At 38.8% G+C, this 26729-nt stretch overlaps 4 protein-coding genes across 12 annotated transcripts; 2 read left to right on the top strand and 2 right to left on the bottom strand.

Moving 5' to 3' along the window:
• Nucleotides 1-19: 19 nt before the first annotated feature.
• Nucleotides 20-1929, bottom strand: cfap119 (cilia and flagella associated protein 119). Of its 2 annotated transcripts, XM_034107701.2 has the most exons (9): nt 1766-1929; nt 1590-1624; nt 1424-1489; nt 1159-1322; nt 960-1030; nt 662-778; nt 468-546; nt 261-326; nt 20-177 (listed from the first exon to the last, which is right to left on the bottom strand). In XM_034107701.2, the coding sequence occupies exons 1-9, from the start codon at nt 1781-1783 to the stop codon at nt 20-22; spliced, it is 774 nt and encodes a 257-aa protein (XP_033963592.1). In that variant the 5' UTR covers nt 1784-1929. The 2 variants fall into 2 exon arrangements, with proteins under 2 accessions (XP_033963592.1, XP_033963593.1); XM_034107702.2 differs by lacking the exon at nt 662-778.
• Nucleotides 1930-2159: 230 nt separating this feature from the next.
• Nucleotides 2160-7897, top strand: LOC117464923 (tubby protein homolog). Of its 8 annotated transcripts, XM_034107696.2 has the most exons (14): nt 2160-2589; nt 2909-2971; nt 4016-4175; nt 4313-4537; nt 4713-4841; nt 4921-5079; nt 5160-5317; nt 5427-5588; nt 5718-5830; nt 6237-6351; nt 6441-6539; nt 6622-6793; nt 7327-7452; nt 7759-7897. In XM_034107696.2, coding segments are annotated over exons 2-14 (1662 nt in total). In that variant the 5' UTR covers nt 2160-2589; nt 2909-2929; the 3' UTR covers nt 7761-7897. The 8 variants fall into 8 exon arrangements, with proteins under 8 accessions (XP_033963587.1, XP_033963586.1, XP_033963584.1 ...); XM_034107695.2 differs by lacking the exon at nt 7759-7897 and having other exon boundaries at nt 2160-2580; nt 2928-2971; nt 7327-7548; XM_034107693.2 differs by lacking the exon at nt 7759-7897 and having other exon boundaries at nt 2160-2580; nt 2912-2971; nt 7327-7548.
• Nucleotides 7898-9411: 1514 nt separating this feature from the next.
• On the top strand, nt 9412-16884 carry LOC117464819 (interleukin-21 receptor). The gene is made up of 8 exons (XM_034107522.1): nt 9412-9592; nt 11679-11793; nt 11881-12056; nt 12181-12338; nt 15378-15549; nt 15737-15839; nt 15957-16035; nt 16102-16884. Exons 1-8 carry the CDS (start codon nt 9499-9501, stop codon nt 16507-16509), a joined length of 1305 nt encoding a protein of 434 aa, XP_033963413.1. The 5' UTR covers nt 9412-9498; the 3' UTR covers nt 16510-16884.
• A 1-nt stretch (nt 16885) lies between these two features.
• Nucleotides 16886-26198, bottom strand: ube2ib (ubiquitin-conjugating enzyme E2Ib). Its single transcript, XM_034107523.2, has 7 exons — nt 26066-26198; nt 24516-24594; nt 22678-22761; nt 22331-22403; nt 21646-21755; nt 21216-21295; nt 16886-17654 (listed from the first exon to the last, which is right to left on the bottom strand). Exons 2-7 carry the CDS (start codon nt 24579-24581, stop codon nt 17591-17593), a joined length of 477 nt encoding a protein of 158 aa, XP_033963414.1. The 5' UTR covers nt 24582-24594; nt 26066-26198; the 3' UTR covers nt 16886-17590.
• Between the last annotated feature and the right edge of the window lie 531 nt (nt 26199-26729).

Here is a 26729-nt window from a genome sequence, read left to right as displayed (position 1 = left end):
TTGTGTCGGTCCTTTAAGATCAGTGTTTTTTGGCCTTTTGGTTGGGCTGTGGAGAATCTGGTGCGCTCTTGTGCTGATCTGCAATGTCTTTCATTCGCTGATCCATTTGTCCAGACATGAGCATCATCTGCTCTCTGACCTCTCTCTCTATAAGTCCCTTCAGTTCTGATTGTGAACCTGAAAGGGATGAAATGAAGCAGTTAGAATACAATATTCTGGGTGCATTTGGCTTTTTAGAACAACTATGATTAGGCTACTACCTAGGGTTGCTCCTTCCGGCTCTCCAATAGATGCTTCTGTTTCCTTTTCCATTACATTCTCAACATCTGGTGCAGGAAAAGTACGAGTAGGTATCAATACAACTGATTTAAAGTGCTCTAAAATATCAAGAATATTCTGTTTTCAATGTGACACAATATAAAAAGGGCTTTGTGCCACTATACCTGCAAATAGTTACCAATTCTTACCTAGAGCAGAAGAGTTCTCCATGGTAGGTTCATCCTGGCCTGGGATCCCAGAGTAAGTCAAAGACAAGTCAAGTTTTAGCTGGTCAAAAATAATAAAGAGAAGTATTATAAAATAATAGTATTATTTATAAAAAAAAAAAAAAAAAAAAAAGGAACAATAGCAGTGGTTGCTTGAATCTATGTTTGATTGTTACCTGTGGGGTGAAAATATATTTGTAGAGTTTGTAGTGTCTCACGTAGCAGTTATAGATGTAGTTTAAGATACAGGTCGCCTCCTCAGAGTTAAACAGGTTGATACTAAAGGGAGGTCGCTGTTGTGGGAAAACATTCAAATTGAACATTGTATAGAAATCTGTGGGCTAAAAACCATGTATATAACAGTTTCCCAGAGTACCTAAAACAAACGATTTCGAGCTTAATATGAGCCAGAGTCTAAAACATTGATTCTCGCAGCTCTACTGAGTAACATTGTTTGTGAATTGTTGTACACACCCTGACTGAGTGACAGAGAAGTAGCTCCTTGCAGTATTTGAAACACTGCTCTATGTTGTTGAGCGGAGTTTCTGCAAGAAAGGAGTTTCAAACACATCCCATTTAAAGTTAAGAAACATTTAAATGAGTAATCTTGAAGCGTACTTTGTTTGAACATCATCCATCTACACTGCAGTGACAATAATATGACTTTTCGTACCTACGTTAGCTTCATGTGTGGCCTTAATGATGGACAAGAGAGCAGATGTTTGTTCCTTTTTAAAGTTGCATTCTCTGCAAAAAAGCACCGTCTGGACATACAACTCCAGCAGAACTCCTCTCTTTGGTTCGGGGAGATCGACTCCAAACACTCTGCATAAAGCACTGTCACAGAAGAGAAGAAGTGTGAAAGAATACTTAATGCTGTCAGTGGGATTGTGTTAAATAGATAGAAATGTGTTCTGGTATTAACAGGTGGTAAAAACCTCTCCAGATCAGGGATGGACTGCATTTTCTCGATTTCCTCCATGTCATGGTAGTTTACGTCTGTCCTGAACACACACAAGGAATGGATTTTTGCTAGACATTTGTATGCCGGGTTTAAAGCAGCAACCAATGACATTGAATATAATCTGGGGACACAGCTCTCACCATAGCATCAACTTAGGTTTCAGGGCCTGTGGTACCTACAGGAAAAAAAACAATGCATCACAAGGCTATAATTCTTATAGCTATAATATGAATTCTTATATTTTAACTATATAATTTATAACACAAATAAAGTAAACGAGCAGGCAGTCAAGTAGCAACCTGTAACTAGCTCTTACCTCTGTTATTGTAGACATTTTGATTTATTAAGCCCAATTATAAATTGAGCAAACTGCATACGTTAACAGCTGACAAACAGAAGTAAGATTACACCGATTCTCTCATCAATGTTCACTGTAATTGACCAAAGACAAGTTTGCGGGATAATTTCCTGTTTGGAAGGTTGTATCCTAGCAACGTGATACAAATGTTCTTTTCCGGTTTAGCGCTCTGTTCAGACAAACATAACATGTATTTTTATGAATTGAAAATAGAATATAAGGAATTGAAACATATAAATAGCCTTTTCTATACATAAAACCCTAATATAAATACTGAAAAGAAAAACATATTATAGAGGAAAAAGATAAGCTGAAATATCCACCATTTTTTTTATACTGATCTTTATTTTGTCGAAAATCAAGTGATTTCATTAAATTCTAGAATAATGCTAGGTCTATATTAGACCTACCAGTGCAAACGTTGAAAACGTCAAAGCTAAATTAATAATACAGACACAAACAATGTTGTTTTCTCATTAAAAACATGGATTTGTTGATTGTTTTGAATTTTCACCGCTCTCAATCGCTGCTGCGTGACAGCCGTATCCATGGCAACGACATAAACCTGCCTGTTCGGCTAATAGCCAACGCTTTGTTTCTGTTGTTTTTTGTGATCTATTTTTTGCCGTTTAAGGGGGATTTTAATGGCCCACGCGGTTGTTATGTTTCGTGAGACGGTAGAACACGATGAGGCTCGTTTGGGGGAGACTCGGAGGGTTTACTAGCAGTTTTTGGTGACTTGTTTGGCTTCCTGTTTTACTGTTTACGGCCGGGTAAGTGATGTAAGTATTTAACAGTGGCATGAGGCATGACCTTCCTGTTTCTCCTGTGTTTACACCTTAGCACCCACACAGAGCGGTCTGCATTGCCCCTGCTACTTCTGCTCCACACTGATTGAGCTGCGCAGTGCACTTTAAGAACATTATCCCCCTTTAATCCACTTTGCCTTCTGCTACAAAGGTGGACAGGGTGCCACAATCAAACAACGCATTTTATTGCTCTTTTATTTTGGAAACAGATGAATTTCTCACATTGAACTTTTAATGCTGGATTTCATAGCCTCTGTTTAAGTATCCTTAATTTTCTACTGTTTGTGAATAGCAGTGATTCATCCCCTCAGACATGGAGGACCCTGATATACGACAACAGAAGCTCGACAACCAGGTAAAGAAACAAGGATAATTCAAGTATTTGATGTCTTCTACACATTAAATAGTCCAGATATGTTTTGCTTTATTTTTGAATTTTTCAAGAAGCAGAATCCAAATGACAAAGATATGTTACTTTTAGGTTATAGTAGACATTTAGCTCTCTTCCTTTATCAAAACATAGAGGTTAAATATAATAATTATAGTCCATGCTGACAGTGGATAAAATACTGGGACTTATTTATGTCCAATTAGCTTACATGTGGTTAAAACAAAGTAAATAACACTTGAGATCCTGGCTACCTGTGTCAGGACCACCTGCTGCTCAAGTTTAAGTCTCAGTCTTGTGACTGCTGGCTTATATCCAGTAGAGTAGCATCAACACAAATATCTTATACAAGGAGGATCAGTAGTTAATCAGCGATAGAAATACTAATTATAGCTGTAGTAACCAAGTAAGATGTTAGTAAACAGTAACAATGATGCACAGGCATAGTTATATAAGGCATAGAATATAGTTATGCAACCAATATGTGTTATATTACAATAGTAATTTCCCCAGATAACATCCCTAAACCTCATCTGGTTCTTTGTGTGGTTAAATAATAGAACAGAATATTGTAATTCTGGCCAATGATCATGGTTGATTGTTATTGTATAAAAAAGGGTTGCACAATGAAATGCATTTGTAGCCTTTTTATGCTGTAGATGAAAAATAAAAAACAGTAGTGCAATGATGTAGTTCATTTTCTGAATTTGCATCAGAACAAAATGTAAACAGCAGAACCACAAACTATTGAGAGTATTCTCTTCTGAAATCAAATACACCTCATAATAATGATGGTTTAGCTCATGGCCCGTCAACTCCTATTACATTTGAAAAAAAACATTAGAACATTCAAATGTAATGAAATGCCCTACCTAGATTCTACCACAGCTTTACTGCCCAAACAACTATATGTACTTGTTGAAAGTGAGTACAATGCACAATAAGACATCACCTAATCTATAAGTTGAGTTGACAATTTGAAAGGAAGTCTAATACTTGGTTTTCCCACAGCGAGCACTTTTGATGAAAAAGCAGCAAAAAAAGAGAGCTGATTCTCAAATGGTGGTAGCCAATCGGGATGCTCGCCAAAAGAAACAGAAGCTCAAACCTGTGTGCTCCGATCAAACACCGCTGCTGATCAGCCAATCCCTGAGCAACACTTCCCTCACTGGTTAGTATGAGAATTACTTGTTAATGTATGTAGCAAGCTATATCTATTTTATTACACATTTTAATGTAAAGTGCAATCATGTTTAGTCCTTTAAATAATAAAATCCAGGTTTGTTTGTTTGTTTTTCTTCCCTGGAGATCAAGTTGAACATGCCCATGATAACCCACTGGATGAGATCATGTTAGGTGAAGACAACACAACAGCAACTATGAAGTTTGATGAGGTGCCTTCACAGATTCCTAATACTCCCAAAAAAGTGAACTTGGAGATTTACAAAGAGCCTGAGGTTAAGTGTGAAGTGGAGAATAACACTCGGGGTAAGGGGAAAAAGCCAAAGAAGAAAGATGTGGAAAAAGAAAAAGGTAAGAAAATGCAAAGCAGAATATGCAAATGTGATGTTGTTTTTGTTAACAATGTGTGTGTGTGTGTGTGTGTGTGTGTGTGTGTGTGTGTGTGTGTGTGTGTGTGTGTGTGTGTGTGTGTGTGTGTGTGTGTGTGCACGCAAATTAATCGCTAATTTGAATTGCTTTTAACCAGAGATCGACCAGGATGATGAAAAGGAACAAGAGAAGGAGACAAAGGAGAAAAAAACAAAGAAGAAAGACAAAGCGAAAGAATCTGAAGACCCACAGAAGACAACCAAGACAACCAAACAAGAGCGAAAAAGTGAGTTCAATTTACAATTAACATATCAATACTCTATTCAAAATACTTTTACAGCATTTCAGTATCACCTACTTTACAGAGAAGCACTTGCAGGAGGAGTCGAGCCAGGAGACAGAGCCAGTGGGGGATGTGGCGAGTCCAAAGAAGAATAAAAGCAATGAAAGTGAAGCTGAAGAGGCAGAAGGGGCTGAGAGGCCTGCCACTCAATCGCCTAAGAGGAAAAAACAACTCTACACAAGTGAGCGACAATCTGGCCTTGTTGCAACTTATGATCAACAATACCATACCTTTTTTGTAATGAATATGGCATCTCTACAGCCAGGTGCCAAATAAGTGACGAGAGCAAAGACGAGGAAATCCAGAAGGAGAAAAGGGAGAAGAAGAAAAAGAAAGCAGAGAAGACCGCGCCAGGTCTCGGTTCCCTTAACTCCAACTACAGAAAGGGTTCATCGTCAAACAGTGATTCCAATGACAGAGTGAGACATTACAAATGAAACGGTTTAGTGTGTCGTCTAAAGATGACACACTTATTAGTCACAAAAAGCATGAAAGTAACATCATCAACATCACTTATTGTCATTTCAGTCATCGTCTCCAATTTCAGTGGAGGATCTGGAGAAGTTTGCGTTGCGTCCGGCCTCCAGGGATGTCACCATCCAGTGCAGGGTCACCAGGGACAGGAGAGGCATGGAGAAGGGAATGTACCCCACGTACTACCTCCACATGGAGAAGGAGGATGGCAACAGGGTTGGTCTTTCTACTCAACTTGAACCCAAACTTTGTGCACATTGATTTCAGTTCAAATGATCCTGTTTTATGTTCTGTCATGTTGCTATGAAGGTTAATTATCTTCTCTACAATCATTCTGCTTTTCAGGTGTTTCTAATGGCAGGCAGAAAAAGGAAGAAGAGCAAAACATCCAACTATCTCATCACCACGGACCCAGTTAATCTTACCAGAGACACAAACTGCTACATAGGGAAACTAAGGTACATCTCTCAACCAAATCCCTTTTGTTTGATTTCCTGAGTAACTTATCAGTAAGTTCTGCAATATCTTGTATTCCTGTAAACCCTTTCAAAACCCCTTTTGGTCACATAATTCATACCTTCCCTCAAGCCCAAAGCTTGTGATTTTCCTGTCAAAATGTCAGCCATGAAAAAGGCCGTAATGGTTTTCTATATTAATTGCATCGCGTGTGTAAATTGGACCATTTTCCCTTACATTTTGGGAACTCTTCCTTGACTTGTGGCATACTGACAGAATCAAATCAAATTGCAGGAATCAAAAACGTTGTAGTTCCTTTGCTAAAATAAATAACATTTTAGGAAGCTTTCACTTCTCACCTTTTAGATGATTTTAGATTACTCAAATTACTTTTCTCATTTGTTACAGGTCAAATATTCTGGGTACAAAGTTCACAGTCTATGATGGAGGTGAAAACCCGGAGAAAAAGCCGTTTGTCAAAGAGTGTGAATCAGTGAGGCAAGAGCTGGCAGCAATCTGCTATGTGAGTCTAAAATGACCTAAAATACAACCCACTTTAACAAAACATATGAAGAGATAAAACCTATAATACGATCATCTTTCACGTTCCAGGAGACGAACGTGCTGGGATTTAAGGGTCCCAGGAAAATGACAGTGATCATCCCCGGGATGTTGGAGAATGACGAAAGAGTGTCCATTCGCCCAAAGAATGTAAGTTTAAAAAGTAAAAGAACATTAAAAAAAACCCTATGAAGTAAGAACAAGGAGCTGAACTGTTGTGTTATTATTATAGGATCGTGATACTCTTCTGGCCCGCCATGCACACAGCAACACTGACAATCTGGTCACGCTGGAGAACAAATGCCCGAGCTGGAACGAACAGTCTCAGTCGTTTGTGCTTAACTTCCACGGTCGTGTCACCCAGGCCTCGGTCAAAAACTTCCAGATCGTCCACCCTGAAAACGGTAAGATTTCTCCTTTAATCAGGGGCGGTTCTAGGGGGTGGCCAACAGGGGCCAATGCCCCCATAACACTGACCAGGGACCACCCTCCAAAACATTTATTTAATTGGAACTAAATTGTATCAGAGACCCGGATGTACACTGGTAGCTAACTGTTCATTACCTTATAAAAGCAAATACTGTTTGTGTTTGAATTAAATTGTCACTTAAAGTTACTAAAACAAATACTCTAAATAAAAAAAACTACTGAAACAAAGGACTGTAACTGAAATGTACAGAAACAAATACCTTTACAAAAACAAATACCAATTACTGTATTTTATGTTTATTTTACACAATTACTTTATGTTTATACTGTCTTTGTCTTTTTAACCCGCTTTTATTGTGTCCCTCTCATGAAATAACTGGCCCCAGCCTGGCCCCTCTAGTAAAATTGGTCTAGAACCGGCACTGCCTTTTATCCTCAACCAATGTCTTGTATTTATTCTTAACTTCATGGTGAACTCTCCTTGCCTCCCTGCTGCGGTTTTCTCCAGAGGATTACATAGTGATGCAGTTTGGCCGGGTAGCAGAGGACGTCTTCTCCATGGATTACAGCTTCCCCATGTGTGCCCTGCAGGCCTTCGCCATCACGCTGTCTTCTTTCGATGGCAAACTGGCCTGTGAGTGAGCCACGCTGTCGTACCTCAAGTGCTTAACTATATCCCTACTGTTGAAAGAAACTTACAGTTTAAATTACAAGGACACCCATCAGTTTGCACAGTGTCATTTTTATTGTTTAGTTTCCTGGTGCTTTGTAACATCATGTAAACACTAAATATGAAAAGCCTGCCACAGACTTAGACTTCAGAGACTTGTTTTATAGGTCCAGTATTATTTTACAGCAGATGTTATATGGAAGTGTAATACAACACAATTATGTAAATTATTTTATGTAATTGACTTGTCTTTCTTTTTATATTTGCCAGAGCATGTAAAGGACTTCAAATTTTAAGGACGACAGTGTAAAGACTATAAAATATTAAATGACGGTATTACAAGGTTTTAATGTCCATGAATGTTTTTTTATTTATTTTAATCAGGAAGTGTCTACTGCGTTTAACATGATTAAAGGATGTTTTCAAAAGATTTCTACCGATATTTTGTCAGATTAGACGTGTTTTTCTAACCAACGCTAACATCTGACTACGTGTATGTGTCATATTTAGTCTTTATCAAAATGAAGGAAACTCTTATCAAATGACCAAAAACGCTCATATCAGATGCAGCGGTAAAGCAACAAGTTTCAGATAAAGCTAACTAATCAGGGTTTTCGCTCTTGCGCAATATAAAGACATGAACATATTCCCTCTCATAATAACTTCACGATGGTCGCCTGCATGTTTCAGAAACTGTTCACACTGGTTCACATGCAGAGAGTCATTTAGGTTTCCACAAATAAAAATAGGCTTGCCTCTATGCTCTGTGGTGTGGTAAAGAGATCAGACGAAGACAGATAGTTTCGATTTCAAAAACCCAAATTAAAAGTGTGTTATCACATTGACATGACTGTCTGCATGCTGTTTACGGTTTCCTGCTTAAATGCTCTTTCTATAAACGTATAAATAAAGAAGAAGCCCTGAGAGTTTTGTCTTTTAAACTTTGAACCTTTGCAACAAGTCATCTAGTTGACATGCTGACAATATGTTGCACCCTTGGGCCACAAAGTCTGAAAAGACTGAAAAAGCTTTAACTGCCACAGGTTTTTAAACTCCAAAGCAACAACATTGTGAACATCAGAGGAAATAACCGGTATCTTTTATAAGAATCATCCAAACACACACAGAATCATCTTCAAGCTGATCTCCCCTCGCTGCTCTACTCATTGCATAACACTCCTGTAAGTATAATTCATGTTTTCAAATTGCAGGTTGCTACACTTGACAAAGACAATAACCATGCCTTATTAGACATGTTTTGACAAATGAGATGACGTCAAATAGGTGAAGTCACTAATAGAGCACACCAGCATGAAGTGAGTCTGGGCATTTGAGTGCCTGATTATTAAAAGCAGCCGCACAATGATCCATAGACAGCTCTGTGCAACAGCTGCGTTCGTTAAGCTAAAATACATGAAGTCACTTTGTCATTAAGTCCAGTGCATAAAGAGCGCATGGATCAATTAAGATATACTCTTCATTTGTGCTATCCTTCTTTTGACATTTGAATGTACAAAGAAGGATAGTTGATTTAAGTCAAGTTCAATTTAACAACTGCATTTGTTTCGTTTTTTTGTCAAAATTAATCTCCCTTCAATTCTGGTATGATATGATCTCGCAGCTTTGTGCCTGATCAGTAAATGACTTGAAGTGAAGAATTCTGCAGGACACTAAAAGAATAAAAGCTAAAAGAACTTCAGACTAATAACTAACAGAAATAGGTCTAATAATGGAGAAAAATACAACTGTTTAACCAAACTAAAAGAAAATACCTGGGATAATAAACTTAGTGCACAGGATGATAGATTAAAGTAGTGACGTGAAAACATTCTGATTGGTTAAACTGTAGCCTCCTCCCTTTCACACACTTTGCGCTCTTAAAAGAGCACATCCTCTCCCACCAGAGCATGTGAGTGATGGCTATCAGAGTGATGCCTCTCAGTCTTCATTAAAAAACTGTTTAACACAGCGCTTCAGGAGGGCATGACTTAAAAAATACCCCTCGATGTGATGGATGGTCGCTCTCCGCTGAGGATGAAGCTGCTGATAGTGTTTCTGCTCGTATCCACCAACATTGTCTGTCTGCACGGATCTAATACTACAGGTAATGTCTTTGCTATTATCTTCTTTAATTATAAAAAATATGATAGAATATCATCACTGTTAGGGAAATAATTGTCCTAGACTCCTAGATATGACGTGCATGACCAACCCTGACGTCTGTTATCTCCTTTAAGGAGATAGGCTGCTTCAGCGATAATGTTATTGTTCCCATTCTATGACCGGGCAACCCGAGGTCACAGATGGTTTATTGTTGTGGGTACACTGGGACACTTCCTTCTCTGGGTTTGTGGACTCCAAGGTGTGAAATCTTCGAGGCCATAAGTGTCAGTGTTCCCAACTGTTTAGGCTATCTTCTCAAATATGTTGATTACTCTCTGTGAAACCAGTTAAATGGGCTAACGAGAGAGAGGCGCTCCAGATTTGACGTGGCAACTCTACCGTGAAGTCAGAACCTCTGGCTCTTGGACTTGTGATGTGAATTCTTCGGCCGAAGCTCTAAATAAACCATCAGTGTTTGACATCAAAGCTCCTGCTCTTCCCGTGTCTCTTTCCTGAGTCGGTGACTCCCACTGCATTGCTACACAGAAGTTTCCCTTACAATCACGATCAAGTTGCTTACCCTAACCCATTACATGTAAGGGTCATTTGCTTAGAAAATACATACTATACAACATAATCAAATCATCAATCATAAAATAAAATATTTGTTGATTCTGAAAAGGACCTTAGGCTATGGTGTACTCTATATCAGTGGTTCTCAACTGGTCAGGCCTCGGGACCCACTTTTTCCTTTATCAATACATCGCGACCCGAAATTTTGAACCACTCAAATCTATTCAACAAAAAATCGTGCTGTAATATATACGCTTTTCAGCATACAATATTAATTAAAGTACAGTGCAAATATCCCTTATATCTCTTCACAGAACTAAAGTATGCTTTTAAAAAAGGTTTAATGAGATGATGGAATCAAAGATGAACTGTATAACATAAAAAGTCACACATGCTGAAAACCCAACCCCAGAAGGGGGTCTGGGGGAATTGTCCCCCAGGAGATTTTTAGAAATACTAACATATAAACTACGTATTCTGGTACACTGAGAAGAAAATAAATACATCTATTACTACCCGACATATTAATAATAATTTATGCCATTGTTTGTTTTTCACTTTGTTATGACTGCTTGCTGCTCCTCACCGAGAGAAGAGTAAAGAGGAGATAGTCTGTGTGAATTACTTTAAATTGTGGGTAAGGGTAGATAGCTCCCATTATTCTGTGACCTGTCAGTCATCAGACCGGGGGTCATATTTCATTACGTGTTCATTTTTATCTGAAGTTATACCCATGGATGTATAAAGAATAGTTCTACCGCAAAGTTATTCTCCGTGGGGACATCTGGCAACAATCTTGATTCTGATTGGCCAGAAGACTCGAAAAAACATCAGCAAAGATGTTTTATTGAGAAGATGATCACTACGTGACAGAAGTTTTCAAAACCGTTTATGGTCTCCGGTACTTCCAGTTCAACGCCGACTGCATGCACAGCGTTAGAAAACCGGGCCTTCAAAAAAAAAAGATTTTCTTTTTCAATTTTTTTTTCTTCACTCACATCTGCGACCCACTCGAAGGGGGTCCGCGACCCACCAGTTGAGAACCACTGCTCTATATGACCCTTTAACCTCTTTGAAAAGTTTGCTAAGCTTTCCTATTATCAAAGGAAATACTTTATCTTGTTAGGTTTTTGAATACATAAATATACAGTCCATATGGTTGTAGAAGCTAAATGAATATAGGTTGTCAGATTTATTCACGTTTTCCTTTAATTCCTTCCAATCCTTAAACCATACTCATGCCAAAATGGACATATTAGTCGCTGTAATTTCCCCTGTTCACACTGGTCAAAATTAGATTTTAACGGAAGAGTTGGTGGACAATCATTCAGATCAGCAGCCTTAAATGTGTGTGTAAATAATATGTTTTATTTATTTTAATACGTTTGAAATGTATTTCAGGCATCAGTTATGGTTCTAAAGGAACTAAAAGGACTCCTTAACTTAAAGGACCTCACAATGTGACACTTCTTACTCCTGACACTCCCAATAAACATAGTTTAAATATTTTTCAGGTGTGGTCCCTGTTCCTCACTGTGTAACAGATTACCTGTACACCGTCACCTGCTCCCTGAGCATGGCGCCGTCAGACAGCAACGTCTCCTACTGGCTCACTTTCCAGAAAAGGAAGTAAGTCGTTTTTTTTACAGGCGCTTGTTAAAAATGGATTACCTTAATTGTGATGATGACATTGTGTTTCCTCACTCCTTCGTGTAGGAAGGAATGGGTGTGTATGCTGACAAACACAGATGGGGGCTACTTCTGCTCCTTTAAAAGAAGCGGTCCGAGGTTTAATGATCAGGAGGTTCATAAAATCTCACTTTGTTCCAACCAAAAGGATGGGTCTCAAAGCTGTAAAGAGCTGGTTGATGAATATAAACCTTTGGACCACAGTAAGGAACACTCCTTTTTTTGATTATTTTCCAAACGAGACACACAAAACACATTTAGATTCATATTCAAGTAATCTACTGAATTAAAAAACCTGCATTTGTCTTTAATGTGTCCTCTATGCAGTTAAACCGAACGCACCCTGCTGCCTCACAGTCCGGCACAACGCAAGTCAACACCACTTCACCTGGAAAAGCACCTATGAGGAATTTGCTGATTCCACCGATCTGGTCGACAGTCTCAAATGTCAGCTTCAGTTTTACAGAAAAGGAGACGCAAAAAACGTGAGATTCAAAGATGAAGAAATAACCCTGTTGGTGGTAATAATGGAAGTACACAAGCTTTTTGGGAGACAGCTCTAGTATTTCAGTGGCAGTTAAAATATATTTGACAACGAAGAATAGATAGTTGGATTAAATCTCAAACATGGACAATTAGGCATTAAAGGATAGTAAAGAAAACTGCACACATTAGAAATTCAAATATTAGTTTAAAGACTTAAAGGTGAGGTAGGTAATTCACTTCAGATACACTTGTTATATTCCATGGAATGCTCTTAACATCCCGATAGCAATGAATAAATACATTAAAAAATGTCATCAGTGGAAGCCGCGGCGCTGTAAAAAGCACGACCAATCATCTGAGCCGGCCCGGCTAAAATAACTGGATGGCCTACCTGCCTGTCAGCCTTCCATCTGTGCACAAATGTATCTCGTGCCCTCATTGGTCACGTTCGTGTGTGTTGGAGGAGGGGCTCTGTAAGGAAGTCTGACGGAAGGGGAAGATTTATTTCGGCTGCATACTTTCAAATTCTAGCGCACTCGAGCTGGTTTCTCCAAAATTACCTACCCTAACTTTAATTGGAACAAAAATACGTTTTTGTTTGTCAAAACATAAAAAATAATGAAATAGGACATATTTTTGGTTTTATTTATCAAGCTACATTAAATTAAATGTAGCCAAGGCTTTTATCATAAGGGACTTAAATGCAATCAACAATTAGCATGCACATTTGAACAGCAAGAATCCTGTAAATTCATTTAAAGATATTTTGTGTCCAAGCTGCAGTGGAAACAGGTGGGTTTTCAGTGTTTTCTTTTTATAATTTTGCAACTATAGCAAAAAAACAACTTCTTTTTTTAACTCTTTGCCACTGTGCGAGGGATTTTGACCTAAATTACTGCGAGTAAGTTCACGCATTTCAGAGATCTTACAATCATTTTCCTTTCACTTAATTTCTACTGGTGATGTCAGCTCCTAGCAGTGAAGAGAACTTGTTTCAGTGAGAGGCGACCACAGCAACAGCTCAGTGTGGTGATGGCCTGTGGGTAAAACTGTGACTTTATTTGACCCATCTTTTTACCACGCTCATTTTGACATGCTAAGAACGTAATAACGGCTCTGTTCTACTAGCCTCCCAGTGAGCACCGCCAAATTAACTGTTAAGCCCCAAAGCCCCCGCTTTTTTTCACGACACTGTGTCTCAGGGCATCTTAATATTTAAGAACCCATTAATGTGTTATACCAGATTAAAGGGAATAATCTCAGCTAACTGACAATACAAACCATTTGTACCAAAACAAAACACAAGTTTCTAAGAAGCATCTAAATGACCCCTGAGCGAAAAATGCTAACGCACTTTGGCACAGAACTCAAGATAAAAGATACCCTTATTACTTATAGCTGCACATACAAGATATCCAATTAAAGCTGAGGTTCCACAGATTATTTAGGTATATAGTATCATCACTGAGTGATCCGAACTCGCGAATACAGACATCACAACACGTACCTTTACGTAGCTTTTAGGGAGATCGTCTCACCGTAGCTGTCAATCTGATCAAAAGACGTGTTCAATGGCCTTAAAACGAGAAAAAACGCGGCTGAATCGGTTAATCCATAGGTTGATAATGTTTCTGTGGAATATATTATTTCATTTATAATCCATAATTCCATTTTTATGTAAAAATCGGAGAGTAAAAGTTAGCTGCTAATGGTAGCCACCAGAGTTATCACAGCTTCCGGGTTTGGCTATGCGTCAGTCTCACTCACACACATTACCAAATAAGGAGTATGTGGGAGTTCCCCTCGATTCCATTGGCTCTGACGGTTAGAAAGAGATGTCACATGTCAAAATCCAGCAAGGGGGGCCAGAGATAGGTCAAATCCACCCAAATGACCCCAGAAGTGTTTTTTTTTTGCTAAATCTCTCTACAAAGGTCACATTTCACTTGTTTTGCATCAATCTTGATACAGGGTACTTATATGTTGTCGTTTGGATTCCTAAAGCTTTTAGTCTACTTCTACATCCAACTCACAGGTGTAACCTTGCTTTGGGAAAAAAGATTATTAATTTAACCCTTTTAGAAGGGAAGATATGGTCATTTGTTCTGGGAATGTCATTTTCGAGCCCGAGACCTGAAAAACAGGCTCGGGGCTTAAGGAATACTTCGGATTTAATGCACCCAGAAAATAGTTACTAAGCGTGTGGTGCTTAAATATTGAAAAATACTTTCTCTTTTATTTCATATTCCTTGAAGAACAGACGAAGAAAACTCTTGATGAATTAATGTAAATCTGGCCATGTTTTAAAACAAAACTATATAAAAAACAAATCAATTTACAAACTCAATGTGAGACCTTTTATTCATAAGTGTTTTAAATGTTAAAATGCATGTCTGGGAAGTAACGAGTATGCGACAGGATAAATGAGACTTAGATTTGACCTCAAGCTTTTTGAGTTTGTAAACTGATGTTTTTTTTATTTTATAGATTTGCTGTTGTTTAACGATTCCCCAATTTACTTAAATCAACACATTTGACTTATTTAGATTCTTCATTTGAGAATGTGTCCCTTTAAAGCCAACTGTTGTGCCACACTGAACATGACGCCTGTTTATCACAATATTAAAGCTTTTTAATTGATTGTGACCCCACTACAAATAGGGACTCAATTTTTATTAATAATTAAATTGTATTTAAATAACAATTAGATCAATTGATACTAAAAAAAGTGGGCTTTTGGGGTTTGGTCAAATTATAAGAGTGACAAACTTGATAAGGGTGAATAAAAAATGGACAAACAATTTGTAAAGAATTAGAATGACATTGTAAAATGGTCCTAAGCAATTAAAATATTGTCAATTGTAACTGTATCATTGTATTACCATTAAACAGTATTGGTATATTGTTTTACCCATCTGTCTGCATCATCCTGTAATATTATCTGTAAAGAAATACATTTGTTAGTGAGCTCAAACTGGGCCAACAGGACATGTTTCTCCTTTCCAAAGTGAACTCACACACGACTCTGTTCATTTCAGGTGTCAACATTTCCCGTCACCATTCTGGATTATTCAGTGGATGATCAACATTTTGATCCAGACACCGAGTACGCGACCAGAGTGCGGACCAGTCCTGATCAGCAGCATTACAAAGGAGAGTGGAGCGCCTGGTCTCCTGAAGTGTACTGGAAGACAGAGGCAGCTGTGAATGGTGGGCCTAAAAATAATATTTAAAAAAAGATAATCTGATGATTTTAGATTAAGGAAGAAATGACAGTTAATCTTAAAATGCAACTTGTTGAGAAAGCAGCTTCTGGTAATGCATTACTTTAAAAAAAAAAAAATCCATATTTGCATATATTTAGCCATTTACTTCTACTAAATGTTGTTCCATACAGATCCCCCACCATACACATTTCTTTTGGGACTGGGCAAGGTGTTCATCTCCTTATTTGTGCTGATGCTATTCACCCTCATTTTCGCCTGGGCTCCTGTTAAAAAGTAAGATGTCTCTCTGGGTTTTGACTCCTCAGCAAAGGCCAAACCCTTCTACAAGAAATGCCATTTCCTACAACCAATATACGCCTAATATCTTCTCTATGTTCCTCACACTTACAGGTGGAGAAAAGGGGCTTTCATCCCAACTCCAGCACCCTACTTCCACACCCTGTACAATGAATACCAGGGAGATTTCAAGGTAAGTGTAGCTTGTAAAACACTGACATTTACCTCCTAATGTCACTAAACAAGCCTGTGATTACAGAGCTGGGTGGTGACACACGAACACACGGCCGACGTGCTGAAGGCGGAGGAAACGCTTCAAATCGACACGCTCACAAAGTGTGAAGTGGTGGAAGAGAATGAAGAGTGTCAGCCCCAGGTTTTCCACCACTTCAGGGAGGGAAGCATCTACAGCAACATATCGGACCCCGGCTGCGATGCTTCGATGCTGGGGGTCCCGTACGCTGTGAGCACCCTCCCACCAGGATACCCCGCTGAAGGAGACTCAGGGTGCTGGCTGGAGAGGGACCCGCCCTGGTACTGCAACGAGTACTGCACCCTGAGCGCCTTCCAGCAGGGAAGCCCCGTCACAGCAGAGGATCATGGGAGCTTAAAATCCCACACCTGCCCCACAGGGATCATCAGAGAGGAGGCCGTGACTGAAGCATGAGCTCTGTGTAGTTACTGTGACGTGAACTTTGAAAGTTCAACGACACACATTTACACATCTAAAGTGCTTCAAAATAAAACAGTAAATTCTTATTTTTGTATATTTGAAGTACATAATATACAGGCATACATTTTTTAGTGTACACTTATTTTTGGCAGTATGCATAATGTAGAGGAGATACAAGTTATTGCATAACATTTTGCTTGCATTAATTTAATTAATTCTGTAAATATCTGTAAACTAAAATTGTTTGAACAGACATTTTTCCATCAATTCATTTCGACATTGTTTTGATGACTGCATTTTGCTTCGTCTCTGAACCTTGAATGTAATATTCATGATTGTTTTATTCATTTAATAAAGAAAATGCTTTAATTTTTGTAGAAAGTTTTATTTACGCCAACACATACATGAACAAAGCACCATATAACCTTAAGTCTGATACAGAAGTAAGCCTACCTGCCTCAGTCATCATGGCCATTTTTATTTATTCCATAGCAAACACTCTGAATAACAAAAAGACAGCCAAGGCAGCAGATTCTATCATATATTACAGCATGCTGAATAGAAAACCTGGGAAAGAGAATTAGACAGGACCATCTAGGGACACTAGTGAGATACAACAGTATAAAAGTGCCATTCATTATACAGCAGTTGAAATACTGACAATGAAACAAGCTAATTTAATTACATTTATGGAAAATAAAGGGGGAGAACATGAAAAAGGAATAGACCCTGTGAAAGAGCATTATAAAACAAAAATACATTTTCTTCCTTGTACATTGATGAGCCAGCAGCTTGCATGGAGTTGATGAAACTGGTACCGAGCTGTGTCCCTTGCACCACATAAGACAATACATGTTTAAAAAGAAATGACCAGGGCGCCCGAGCACCCATCCCCTCCCAGCAATATGCGCCAACTGGCAATTAAGAAACTAAAACATGATACTCGGATGGCACAGAATGTGTGGAGTTTAAATAGAAGTCTTTAAGCAAGTCCTGATGTGAGAGGCGCACATTCATTGAGACTGAGCGGGGAGGTGATCTTGTTAAACCCATTCCTTTGGTCCAAGTCTCTGCCTTACGAGGGGGAGAATTTTTTGGCTTGTGCTCGAACTCTTTTTTCGTATTCTACTCTGTTTTGGCTGAAAAACAAAAAGGTAAAAAAAAGAAAAGTAGTTAACATGTTGCTCTGATAAGACAATTTCCAAACAACAACAAAACACGACCGAAATGAAACACGTAAAAGTGCAGAAAGGCCCAAGGTCTCTCTTCTGTCAAGACGTATTAGTCAGGTTGTGAGATGGAGACCTTTGTTAAACAGGTTATAACAGGACCCTGAAAGATTATATCATCTTTGAGTCTCCGTTTGCTTCACATCTAAAAACCTTCTCAGCCACTAAGACAGGTCAAGAGAGATTGAGAATCAACTCAATATTTTTAAAGTGAGGATTTAAACAAGCGGTGGAAAATGTTCATATTAATTCATATAAAAACTAGGGCTGTCAGTCGATTAAAATATTTAATCGCGATTAATCGCATGATTGTCCATAGTTAATCGCAAATTAATCGCACATTTTTTATCTGTTCTAAATGTACCATAGAGGAATATTTTTCAAGTTTTTAATACTCTTATCAACATATGAGTGGACAAATATGCTTTATGCTAATGTTTATTATAATTTGAACAATGTCAAATATGCTCATGAATATTAAACACAACAACCTCTGAACATTACAAATATTCGCCTCAATTCAACCTGGAACCTCTCTCATACAATACAAATGGTGTGTGTGTGTGTGTGTGTGTGTGTGTGTGTGTGTGTGTGTGAGAGTGTGATCGTTGGAGCTATGTGCAACTCAAGGCATATGCTCGAACGGGAGCTGCCTGGACGCTGCAATCATGAGTGTGCTGACTTCCCGTACAATGTCCCGCTGTCTGGCTTCCTGCATAAAGTCAAGTGCTCAGCGCAGTTGTGTGGATAGGGCGCTCCTCTGTTTTCATTTAAACAGCTCCTTATATCCGTTAGCGCAGCTAGCTAGCACCAGATGCTAACAACAACAACAATAGCCGCGTTCACACTGCGGTACGGTAATGCACGTAAGGTCTCTCTCTCGCTCGGGCCACACATACACACACCCTCCCGGTCCTCCCGATGGCCAGTCGGTGCCTGCCGGTGAGCGTGGAAGTGTGGTCTGCCACAAGCGGGCGGCAGGAGCGGGGCTGTCAGCAGCATCAGCTTGTAGATGGTATTTTAAACTCGATGCGCTCTGAAACTACGGGGCGGCCGAGGAAAAAAAAATACACATGCGTTAATCGCGTTAAAATAATTAGTGGCGTTAATTTTTTTTTGCGTATTATTAACGCGTTAACTTGACAGCCCTAATAAAAACACATCCACACACGTTTATACTTCAGAAGTGCATGCTTGAGAATGTTTAAGAAGACTGTGGTAATAATCTCTTTGATCCTGGTATTTCAGTCACATCCGTTAGAAAAGCACAAGTCAAGGATGAAAAACCAATTCAGTGTCAGATACAAATAAAACTACCTTAAAAAGGTAGGGTAGGTAAGAATGGAGAAACCTCCTCGAGTGTGCTAGAATTTGAAAGTAAGTAGCCGAAGAAAATCCGCCCCTTCCGTCAGACTTCCTTTCACACCTACCTGTTTGTCCGGACTGTTCTGTATGATCCACACCAGAGTTACAGGTGTGAAACTCCCGGCGAAAAGAGGTGACTTAATCCTGATCAAACAGGTATTTTCAAGCGTAAAATCATGAGTCGTCCAGAGCAATGACTAGAAATTCTGGCAGGCCATCGACTTGTGATCAGAGGAATGGCTCAGCGCGGTCGAGTGAGAGACGGATGTAGCTCAGAGCAGACCTCTGGGAGTTCGGAGTAGAGTAAATTATGGTCATCAGTATGTAGTAAATGTACAGTGTAAGTCTTAGTTTGGCCATGAATAAAAACTGCAGCTCAACAAGACCAAAGTCAGGTTCTTGTTTCTCAGCTTCATGGTCTCCTATAGGTGGTTCGCACAGTTGCAGAAAACTGAAATTAATTTCCCAAAAGAGATGAGAGCGAGACGCAGCTCATTTAGGTTTGACAACAGGATGAAGGTACGCCATTTATCGTACTTTAGTGCAGTCGCACATTGCAAAAACAAATCAACCGGATCAAATAAGAACTTTAAGGTGTGAAAAGGCCCAAAGTTAATATCCCCCCCCCCCCCCCTATAAACGTTTAAAGATGTTTTGGTTTTACCAGTCAGCAAAGTGAAGAGAGATATATGAGAATAATAACGTGTTGATGTGTTGGTGTGAACAACAAAGTCTGTGGGACCCTGCAGTTTTACTTTTGGTACAAAAAGCTGTACAAATGTCTATTTTCTCTGACTTGCACTTAACAACCATTTCATTTTTAATGAGCAGAATTTATTTTAGAGTTAGAGTTTATCATAGTTGACAACAACTGTCTATAGGAGATCATTAACCTTCTCATTTATTTAGCTCGCTTTCAGACATGCATCCACAGGGTATAGAGTGGCGAAGTCACGCCCATCTACTTCCTTTTGTATTGAAGTCAATGGAGAGAGAAAACGTATCTTTTGATCCCGTTTGAATTGTGCCATGAATTACATATGATGTTCGTCAATCTTAAAAAATAATTTCCGTGTCAAAAAAGTCAGTTTGTCGTAAATCTGTTGAAATATAAGACTATGAAAAATACGCAACTAGAAAGACTAAAATCCCAGAGTCGCTTACGTTACACATTACACTTGTGTTACTCACCGAAACCTTGTAAAACCTTTTTCACCTCTTTTAATACTTTTCACTTCATTCTGAAAGAAAGAGGTGAAGTGTGCTAACGTGACGGCCATCTTGGTGTTGGTGACGTATGCAAGACCAGAGTTGTAGTTAATTGAGCGCTTCACACAAAGAAATGTGTTACTTCACAGTTTTACGACACATTTTTATTTTTTTGACTGGCAAAATTATCTTTTAAATTGACAATCATATGTGTAATTCGTTGCACAATTCAAACGGGATCAAAAGATAATCTTTCTCTCTCCATTGACTTCAATACATGATTTTTCCAAAATAAGGTCCCATGGAGGCTCCCGGAAAGAGAGGGACTTCGCCTCTATATGCAGGAATCCTGAAGTCAAATGTAAAACCCTTTAAGACCCTTTCCATACATTTTAAGACCTCATCGCCACTTGGAGTTCTAACCGGTTACCTTGGCGACACACTTTACCTCACATTGACTATACACAGTATTGATTGTCCTTCCTCCCATCATCTTCCAACCATTTGGACGCAAACTTGCATTTCTCCATAACCATGTTGTTCAACAACCGGCGTAAACGGACCTTCGTGCTATCAAGCAGTGAGCGTGCGATGTCCTGTTCAGATGACGTCACATCCAACGGGATGCCATCAATAAACTCCACAGAATCACACTACACACCTACGCCATGATTACATTCAGGCAGACTGTGGAATACAACCTCTTTGGACAATTTAGATACTTATTGAAAACAAGCTACAAAATGTAATACCTTGGAAAATGCCGTTTAATACTTTTTAATAGCCATAATTTTCGCTAAATTGATTGATCAACTTTTAATACGTTTTAAGACCCCGCGGACCCCCTGAACAAGATTACAAATTAGGTATTTTTTGATGAAAACCAAGGTCACTCACCAGTAGATTGTGTAAGCCTCTGCTTGGGCTGGATCCTGGATATTTGGTTCATTTAGGAGTTCCTGGATACCTAATAAGATCTGTAGGGTAAATTAGACAACATCACATGTGTTAGTGACACAATGTAAAAGCTGTTGTATTATCTCTTTGTTTGGGTTCAATCTCCCTGAATTGTTTAATAACCTGTGACCCTTATTTTCCAGCAGTCCGTAACAATTCATATTGAATCAGAACATTTGCAATTTAACTTAAGAGCCAATTTTCATATAACTATGTCAATATAACTGAAACAACTCCCTTTGTGTTGTTCAAGAAAATTCATTTTAAGATGCAGTCACTGATGTAGAGGTACAGTATGAAACCAAAAACTAAGTTCATAAGACTTTTCAGAAATGTCCTATAATGTAGATGAGGTATGAGCAATCCAGACCTGCTTTATTGTGATGGCTGGTCTCCAGTCCTTGTCCTCCTCTAGAATTGATAGGCATACCGTGCCTGATGGATACACATTTGGGTGAAAGAGAGGAGGCTCAAATTTACCTGAAACCCAAGAAACAGAAAATGTAAATGCATCTTTGTTGCGGGTCCATTACAAATGTCAGAGACGATTAACAAATTCCACTTTCTTCTGACAGATTTCCACAATATACACGGACTGAACATTTCAATTTAAAAGCAGCAGCTTCTGTTGTTCAGAGAGCAGTGACCTAATGTTATCTATTGTGACATTCAGACATCAACCCTGTTGCAGGTTAGAGGAACATTTAACATCACAGTGCAGGACCCACAGGGGAAAGGCCCATTTCTATGTTCTAAACCATGGTCGGAGATTATTGCTCCTTTTCTGCAGATAAAACGGACATGCACTCTCAGAAAAACACCAAAAACGGACTAAGTTGCAAAATGGTGCTTCAGGCAGTCGGAAAAGAAAGGCCCATTCCTAAATGATTGTCATGGTTGATGAAGCGTTTTGTTGTGCAGTTTTTGCCATGTTATTTCTGATTGCACAATGCCGATAGACTTCTTCAAGCATCTTGTAAGACATAATAACAGAGTGCAGTAATCCCAATAACAGTTGTGTTTACACTGATCACAGGTCAGACACAGTAACTCACATTTTGGAGGCGAAGAAGGATAGTCATCCTTGAACAACATGCGCAGTTTGAACAGGCCTCCTTCCCACGGAGTCTGAGGAGAAACACAAGCATTAGATTCATATTGGCACTAGTTTCCAACACTAATAACTCTTGAAAACCATGTTGTTGTTATTATTGCCAGATTTATTTTATAAGTAGGTTTCAGGCTCATCACTCGTAAAGCTTTCCCAGTTTTAAGAATTATCAATTTTCCCATTCACCTGCTACAGAAATAACTGGCTTCAAATAAGCTCACTGCGCTCCATGTAGCAGGGGATGCTGCGTAAAGCAAATATGTTCTATATGCAAAAAGACAGAGACATTACCCCTTTCTTGCCAGGAATAGCACATTCCCAATTCATGAGATTCATGGTTCCGTCTGGATTTTTAGTTGGTACAGCAACAAATCCCTGAAAGATTGGACAGGAGAGTGCAAACATTTATCATTTATCATCATTTATCATTTGACAAGACCAGACCTGGCATTAACATGCAGTTTGGTGATGAGCTCACAAGTGGACAGGCCCAAGTGCGTCTCCAGTGACCATTTGTGATCGGATCGCACTTCACTATTTTATATGTAAATACACACAAACATAAGTTCCTTTTTCACGGTACACTACATAATGGAAAGTTGTGGTTGTTATTGGTGTGTTGTGTATTCCATTTTAAAGGAATTACTCGCACATATATTACAGAAACCGGCAATGATTAAAGAAAAGCACTGCCTACAGTTTGTGTGCCTTCGGGCATACTTTTCTCAGCCTGACTGCAGTGTGTGTGTGTTCTTTTCAAATTCATTTTAAGAACATAAAAATATGAGATAATGGTCTACCGACATCCTCTGTGCCAGGCAACTGCAGCACAGAGAGCTCAAAGGTGTGTTAGGGATTAGAGAAGTAAGGCTGGTGTCATATTTGTGACAGTGGACTCGAGCAGAAACACTGGCACATCACCACAATACGATAACATTTCTGACAAGAGAAATTATTTCATAATACATATATTCAAAGTTTCTTTTTTAATTTGGCCGAGGATCCCTTGGCATACTTCTGATGAAAGAATGTGGCCATATACGGCAAAGACCACCTTCAAATATGGTCAGATTTGAAGGAAGCTTGGATGCATTAACTAGTGATGTTACGTATTGCGCCGAGGCTTCGGAGCGTGTGTCGAGTAATCCCTGAAGCTTTTTGTGAAGCATGTACCGAGGCTTGTATCGTTTTGGGCCAGTGACGTCATCGATGACAAACGAAGCCTCGCTGCCTGTCAATACCACGTGACTGCTTCAGGAAGCGATTCAGATCGGTTGAACCGTTGAACCACAACGCTCATAATACCCATGGATGTATACTAAGAACCATATTACCCCTCCTGTACCCGGTGACACGATGGAATCAAGAGAGCTCAGACCCTCACTTATATAGAGGCCGGAACATGTCATATGTATAAATAGATACAAGCATAAATAAATGTAGGAATAAAAACATGAACAAATAAATACAGGAATACATATGTTGCAGTGTTTTCAGGGAGCTTTAGTGTGTGTGTGTGCTGTGGCTCAGCTGGAAAGCAGGGTCCCTGGTTCAAGGCTGAACAATACGTATTTTTTGTTGTTTATAAAAGCTACAGCTAAATGAGATAATGTAGTTAATAAATGTATTCTTTGATATGGTTTAGCCTTTCTCCGGCTACAACATGGTTAAGTTTACGAATATTATTAAGGAATACAAATCCCTCTTTGCAATGTTTACCAGCCTCCTTAGGCTTTTCAATCACAATCATTAAACTGGAATAAATACAATATTGTTAACATGAAAATATGATTTAATGTTCGTTGTTTAGAGTTATTCTAAGGCTTTACTCAATGGGAACTCGGTATGAGATAGAGCACACTGTTGAGATGTCCAATCTGCCTGTTTTACACACTTTGACCAACAGGGGGGTTTGTGTTCAAATGAAGCCCATGATGAAGCCTCATGAGATGAACCCTTTTGCGAACCAATTGGCTGGAAAGCTTCAAAGCTTCATAAGGCTTCATCTCACCATCACTAGCATTGACACCGGTTCTTTATAGCTATCCACTTGTGAGCTGACATTTTATTTTCAGGTGTGAACAGGACGGTGAGGACAAAGCAGGTGCATCTCAAGAGACACTACTTACGAAAGGATGGTCTTTCCGCCATGCCTTGCGCTCCTGGGCAAGGCGGCTCAATGCAATGCCTGACATGATTCGGGGACTCCTGCAATAAGAAGAGACAGTCAAGACAATTATATAACACATCATCTTAAACAGGGATATTCACAAGTAAACTTTGTCAAGGTCATGACATGAAAGATGTTTTTCATACATGGTTTTAAAAGCTGACAAGTGTTGCCAATTAAGTCATTAAATACAAAAAGGAAGTAAAGATATGCTGCTATCTCTGTTTTATATCAGTGTAAATTCAAAATGATTGGACAGACAACAAATTATATATAACTTTTAAAATTGTGTTGGCTGTAATTTGTCCCTTTAAAGTGTTTATTTGACAGTCAACAGATTGTTATCTTTCACTGTCAATATGTATACATTTTAATTCAGTTTTATTTTTAGATGTTTTTTTATTTCCTGTTTGTTACATAATGTCTAATGCCTAGTTGCACATTATGTATAAAGAAAAACAATATTTGGTTTAGAAAAAAGGGGCAAGTTAAAAACACCAGAAATAAAAACCTGACATTATCCATGTAAAGGACTCCATTTATCAAGTGAACACAACAGGTCTTTCTACACACACCTTTAACCGTTAGTTATTTGTGATTGTCCTTACTTATACCAAGTTATCTTTTATATTGCGGTTGTTGAGTTGTACGCCATTGAGTTGCCAATTGCTTTAAAGAAACTAATTAAGCCCCTGCATTGGAATGTCTAATTATCTCTATAGCAACGATGCTTTGGAGATAACGTAAAGTAAGATGAAAAAAAAAGCAACAAAATGACTAGAAACTGCCCACTTGGCATTTACAAACGTTATATCAGTAAAGTAGTACCCTATATAAATGGGCAACTTTGGACGTGATAAACTTTGAACACCAACCTTTATCGTTCTAACGTAGTGTTCATGTCTGTTAGGCTAAGGGGCTAGCGAAGTTAGCTGGTAGTGATAACCTTATAGCTACAGAAAACGATTCCCATGCTACTTTGTTTGCGCCTAATGTTACAATTAGGGGTCCCTGGAAATTAAAACATGTTAGTTTAACATCTTACACCTTCGTTGAGTTGTACTGTCAACTTGCCATCGACTTAAATGTCAACACACTAACCGCAAAAATATATTTGATTAGCAAGCTAGTCGGTTGTGAGCTAACTCATGTGCGCCAGAATCATGCTACATCCCAACAGACGCGGTTAGCGTCTAACACGGCCTGATGCAGCACAAAAATGCGCTAATGCACTTGATTTGAACCACATTTTGGATGACAGAAAAGTGATTAGTCTCTTTCCCCTAAGTATTATTGATAAAGTATCTGTAATAGCAACCAGGGATGTGAAATATTTGACAGGAATAATTCATATCGTAACCCATTAAAGCATAGGGACAAAGAACGGCAGAGCTGAAAGGCGCACATTTGTGCATTACCAAACTAGCGAAAATGGCGCAAACTGAAGCGGGTAAAATATCTCAATACACGACCAAATAAACGTATTTGCTAATAAAGGTGTGCTCCTACCTTTCAGTGTAATTGCACTGGCTCTGTTATTGAGGCAAAATGAATTAATCGTTCTCAAATCCCGTTAAACCTTGTAAAGTTTCCCTCCTGAAAAACCACCCGCTCCTACTCAAGATAGCCACAGACACAACGAGGCGAAATAGTCATCTGTCGCGTACTTCCGTCTTCGTTTAAATACTCTTATCGTAATCAGAAACAGGTGTATTGCCAAGTATGTTTACACATACGAGGAATTTGTCTTGATGTATATGGTGCAAACATAAACACAGTTAAAGAAGATACAAAATTAAGAAAAACTACCCTAAAAAAAGAAAAATCATGGTGTTTTTATCTTTTTTACGCTGTGGGTTTTTGAGTGTGCCTTTTCAACTGTTGATGACATTTTATCTGGTTGATTGTTAGTTTTCATTTGAGCGGCATAGCTTCTGCTGATAGCACATAGTTTATAACAAGCAACTTGGTATGACTGTGAAAGATCGTCTTTGCGTTGCAGATGTTTCTCATAACTGATGCGCTGTGGGTCACATATACCGAAAAAAGTAACTTCTAAAATACAAGAGACCGATTACATTTAATATTCAGGATTCCCTGCAAGCTGTACTAATCATATTCCTATTTCATACATCAGAAAAGACTAGGTGCGATGTCCTTCAACACAGGTGGA

The sequence above is a fragment of the Pseudochaenichthys georgianus genome, chromosome 19 (assembly GCF_902827115.2).
Source record: "Pseudochaenichthys georgianus chromosome 19, fPseGeo1.2, whole genome shotgun sequence".
Taxonomy (NCBI): domain Eukaryota; kingdom Metazoa; phylum Chordata; class Actinopteri; order Perciformes; family Channichthyidae; genus Pseudochaenichthys; species Pseudochaenichthys georgianus.
The sequence above is the reverse complement of the archived record's forward strand: the minus strand, read 5'-3'. Positions and strand labels throughout refer to the sequence as shown.

Coding starts and splice junctions, on each gene's coding strand:
- cfap119 (XM_034107701.2), bottom strand. Junction 1,323..1,423: donor TCCATCCCTGATCTGGAGAG/GTTTTTACCACC, acceptor CTTCTGTGACAG/TGCTTTATGCAGAGTGTTTG. Junction 779..959: donor TTCTCTGTCACTCAGTCAGG/GTGTGTACAACA, acceptor TTCCCACAACAG/CGACCTCCCTTTAGTATCAA.
- LOC117464923 (XM_034107695.2), top strand. CDS start 2,930: ATGGAGGACCCTGATATACGACAACAGAAGCTCGACAACCAG. Junction 2,972..4,015: donor AACAGAAGCTCGACAACCAG/GTAAAGAAACAA, acceptor GTTTTCCCACAG/CGAGCACTTTTGATGAAAAA. Junction 4,842..4,920: donor AACCAAACAAGAGCGAAAAA/GTGAGTTCAATT, acceptor CCTACTTTACAG/AGAAGCACTTGCAGGAGGAG.
- LOC117464819 (XM_034107522.1), top strand. CDS start 9,499: ATGGATGGTCGCTCTCCGCTGAGGATGAAGCTGCTGATAGTGTTTCTG. Junction 12,339..15,377: donor GAAAAGGAGACGCAAAAAAC/GTGAGATTCAAA, acceptor TGTTCATTTCAG/GTGTCAACATTTCCCGTCAC. Junction 15,550..15,736: donor GACAGAGGCAGCTGTGAATG/GTGGGCCTAAAA, acceptor TGTTCCATACAG/ATCCCCCACCATACACATTT.
- ube2ib (XM_034107523.2), bottom strand. CDS start 24,581: ATGTCAGGCATTGCATTGAGCCGCCTTGCCCAGGAGCGCAAGGCATGG. Junction 22,404..22,677: donor CTATTCCTGGCAAGAAAGGG/GTAATGTCTCTG, acceptor GTTTCTCCTCAG/ACTCCGTGGGAAGGAGGCCT. Junction 17,655..21,215: donor GAGGCTTACACAATCTACTG/GTGAGTGACCTT, acceptor TTTGTTTTTCAG/CCAAAACAGAGTAGAATACG.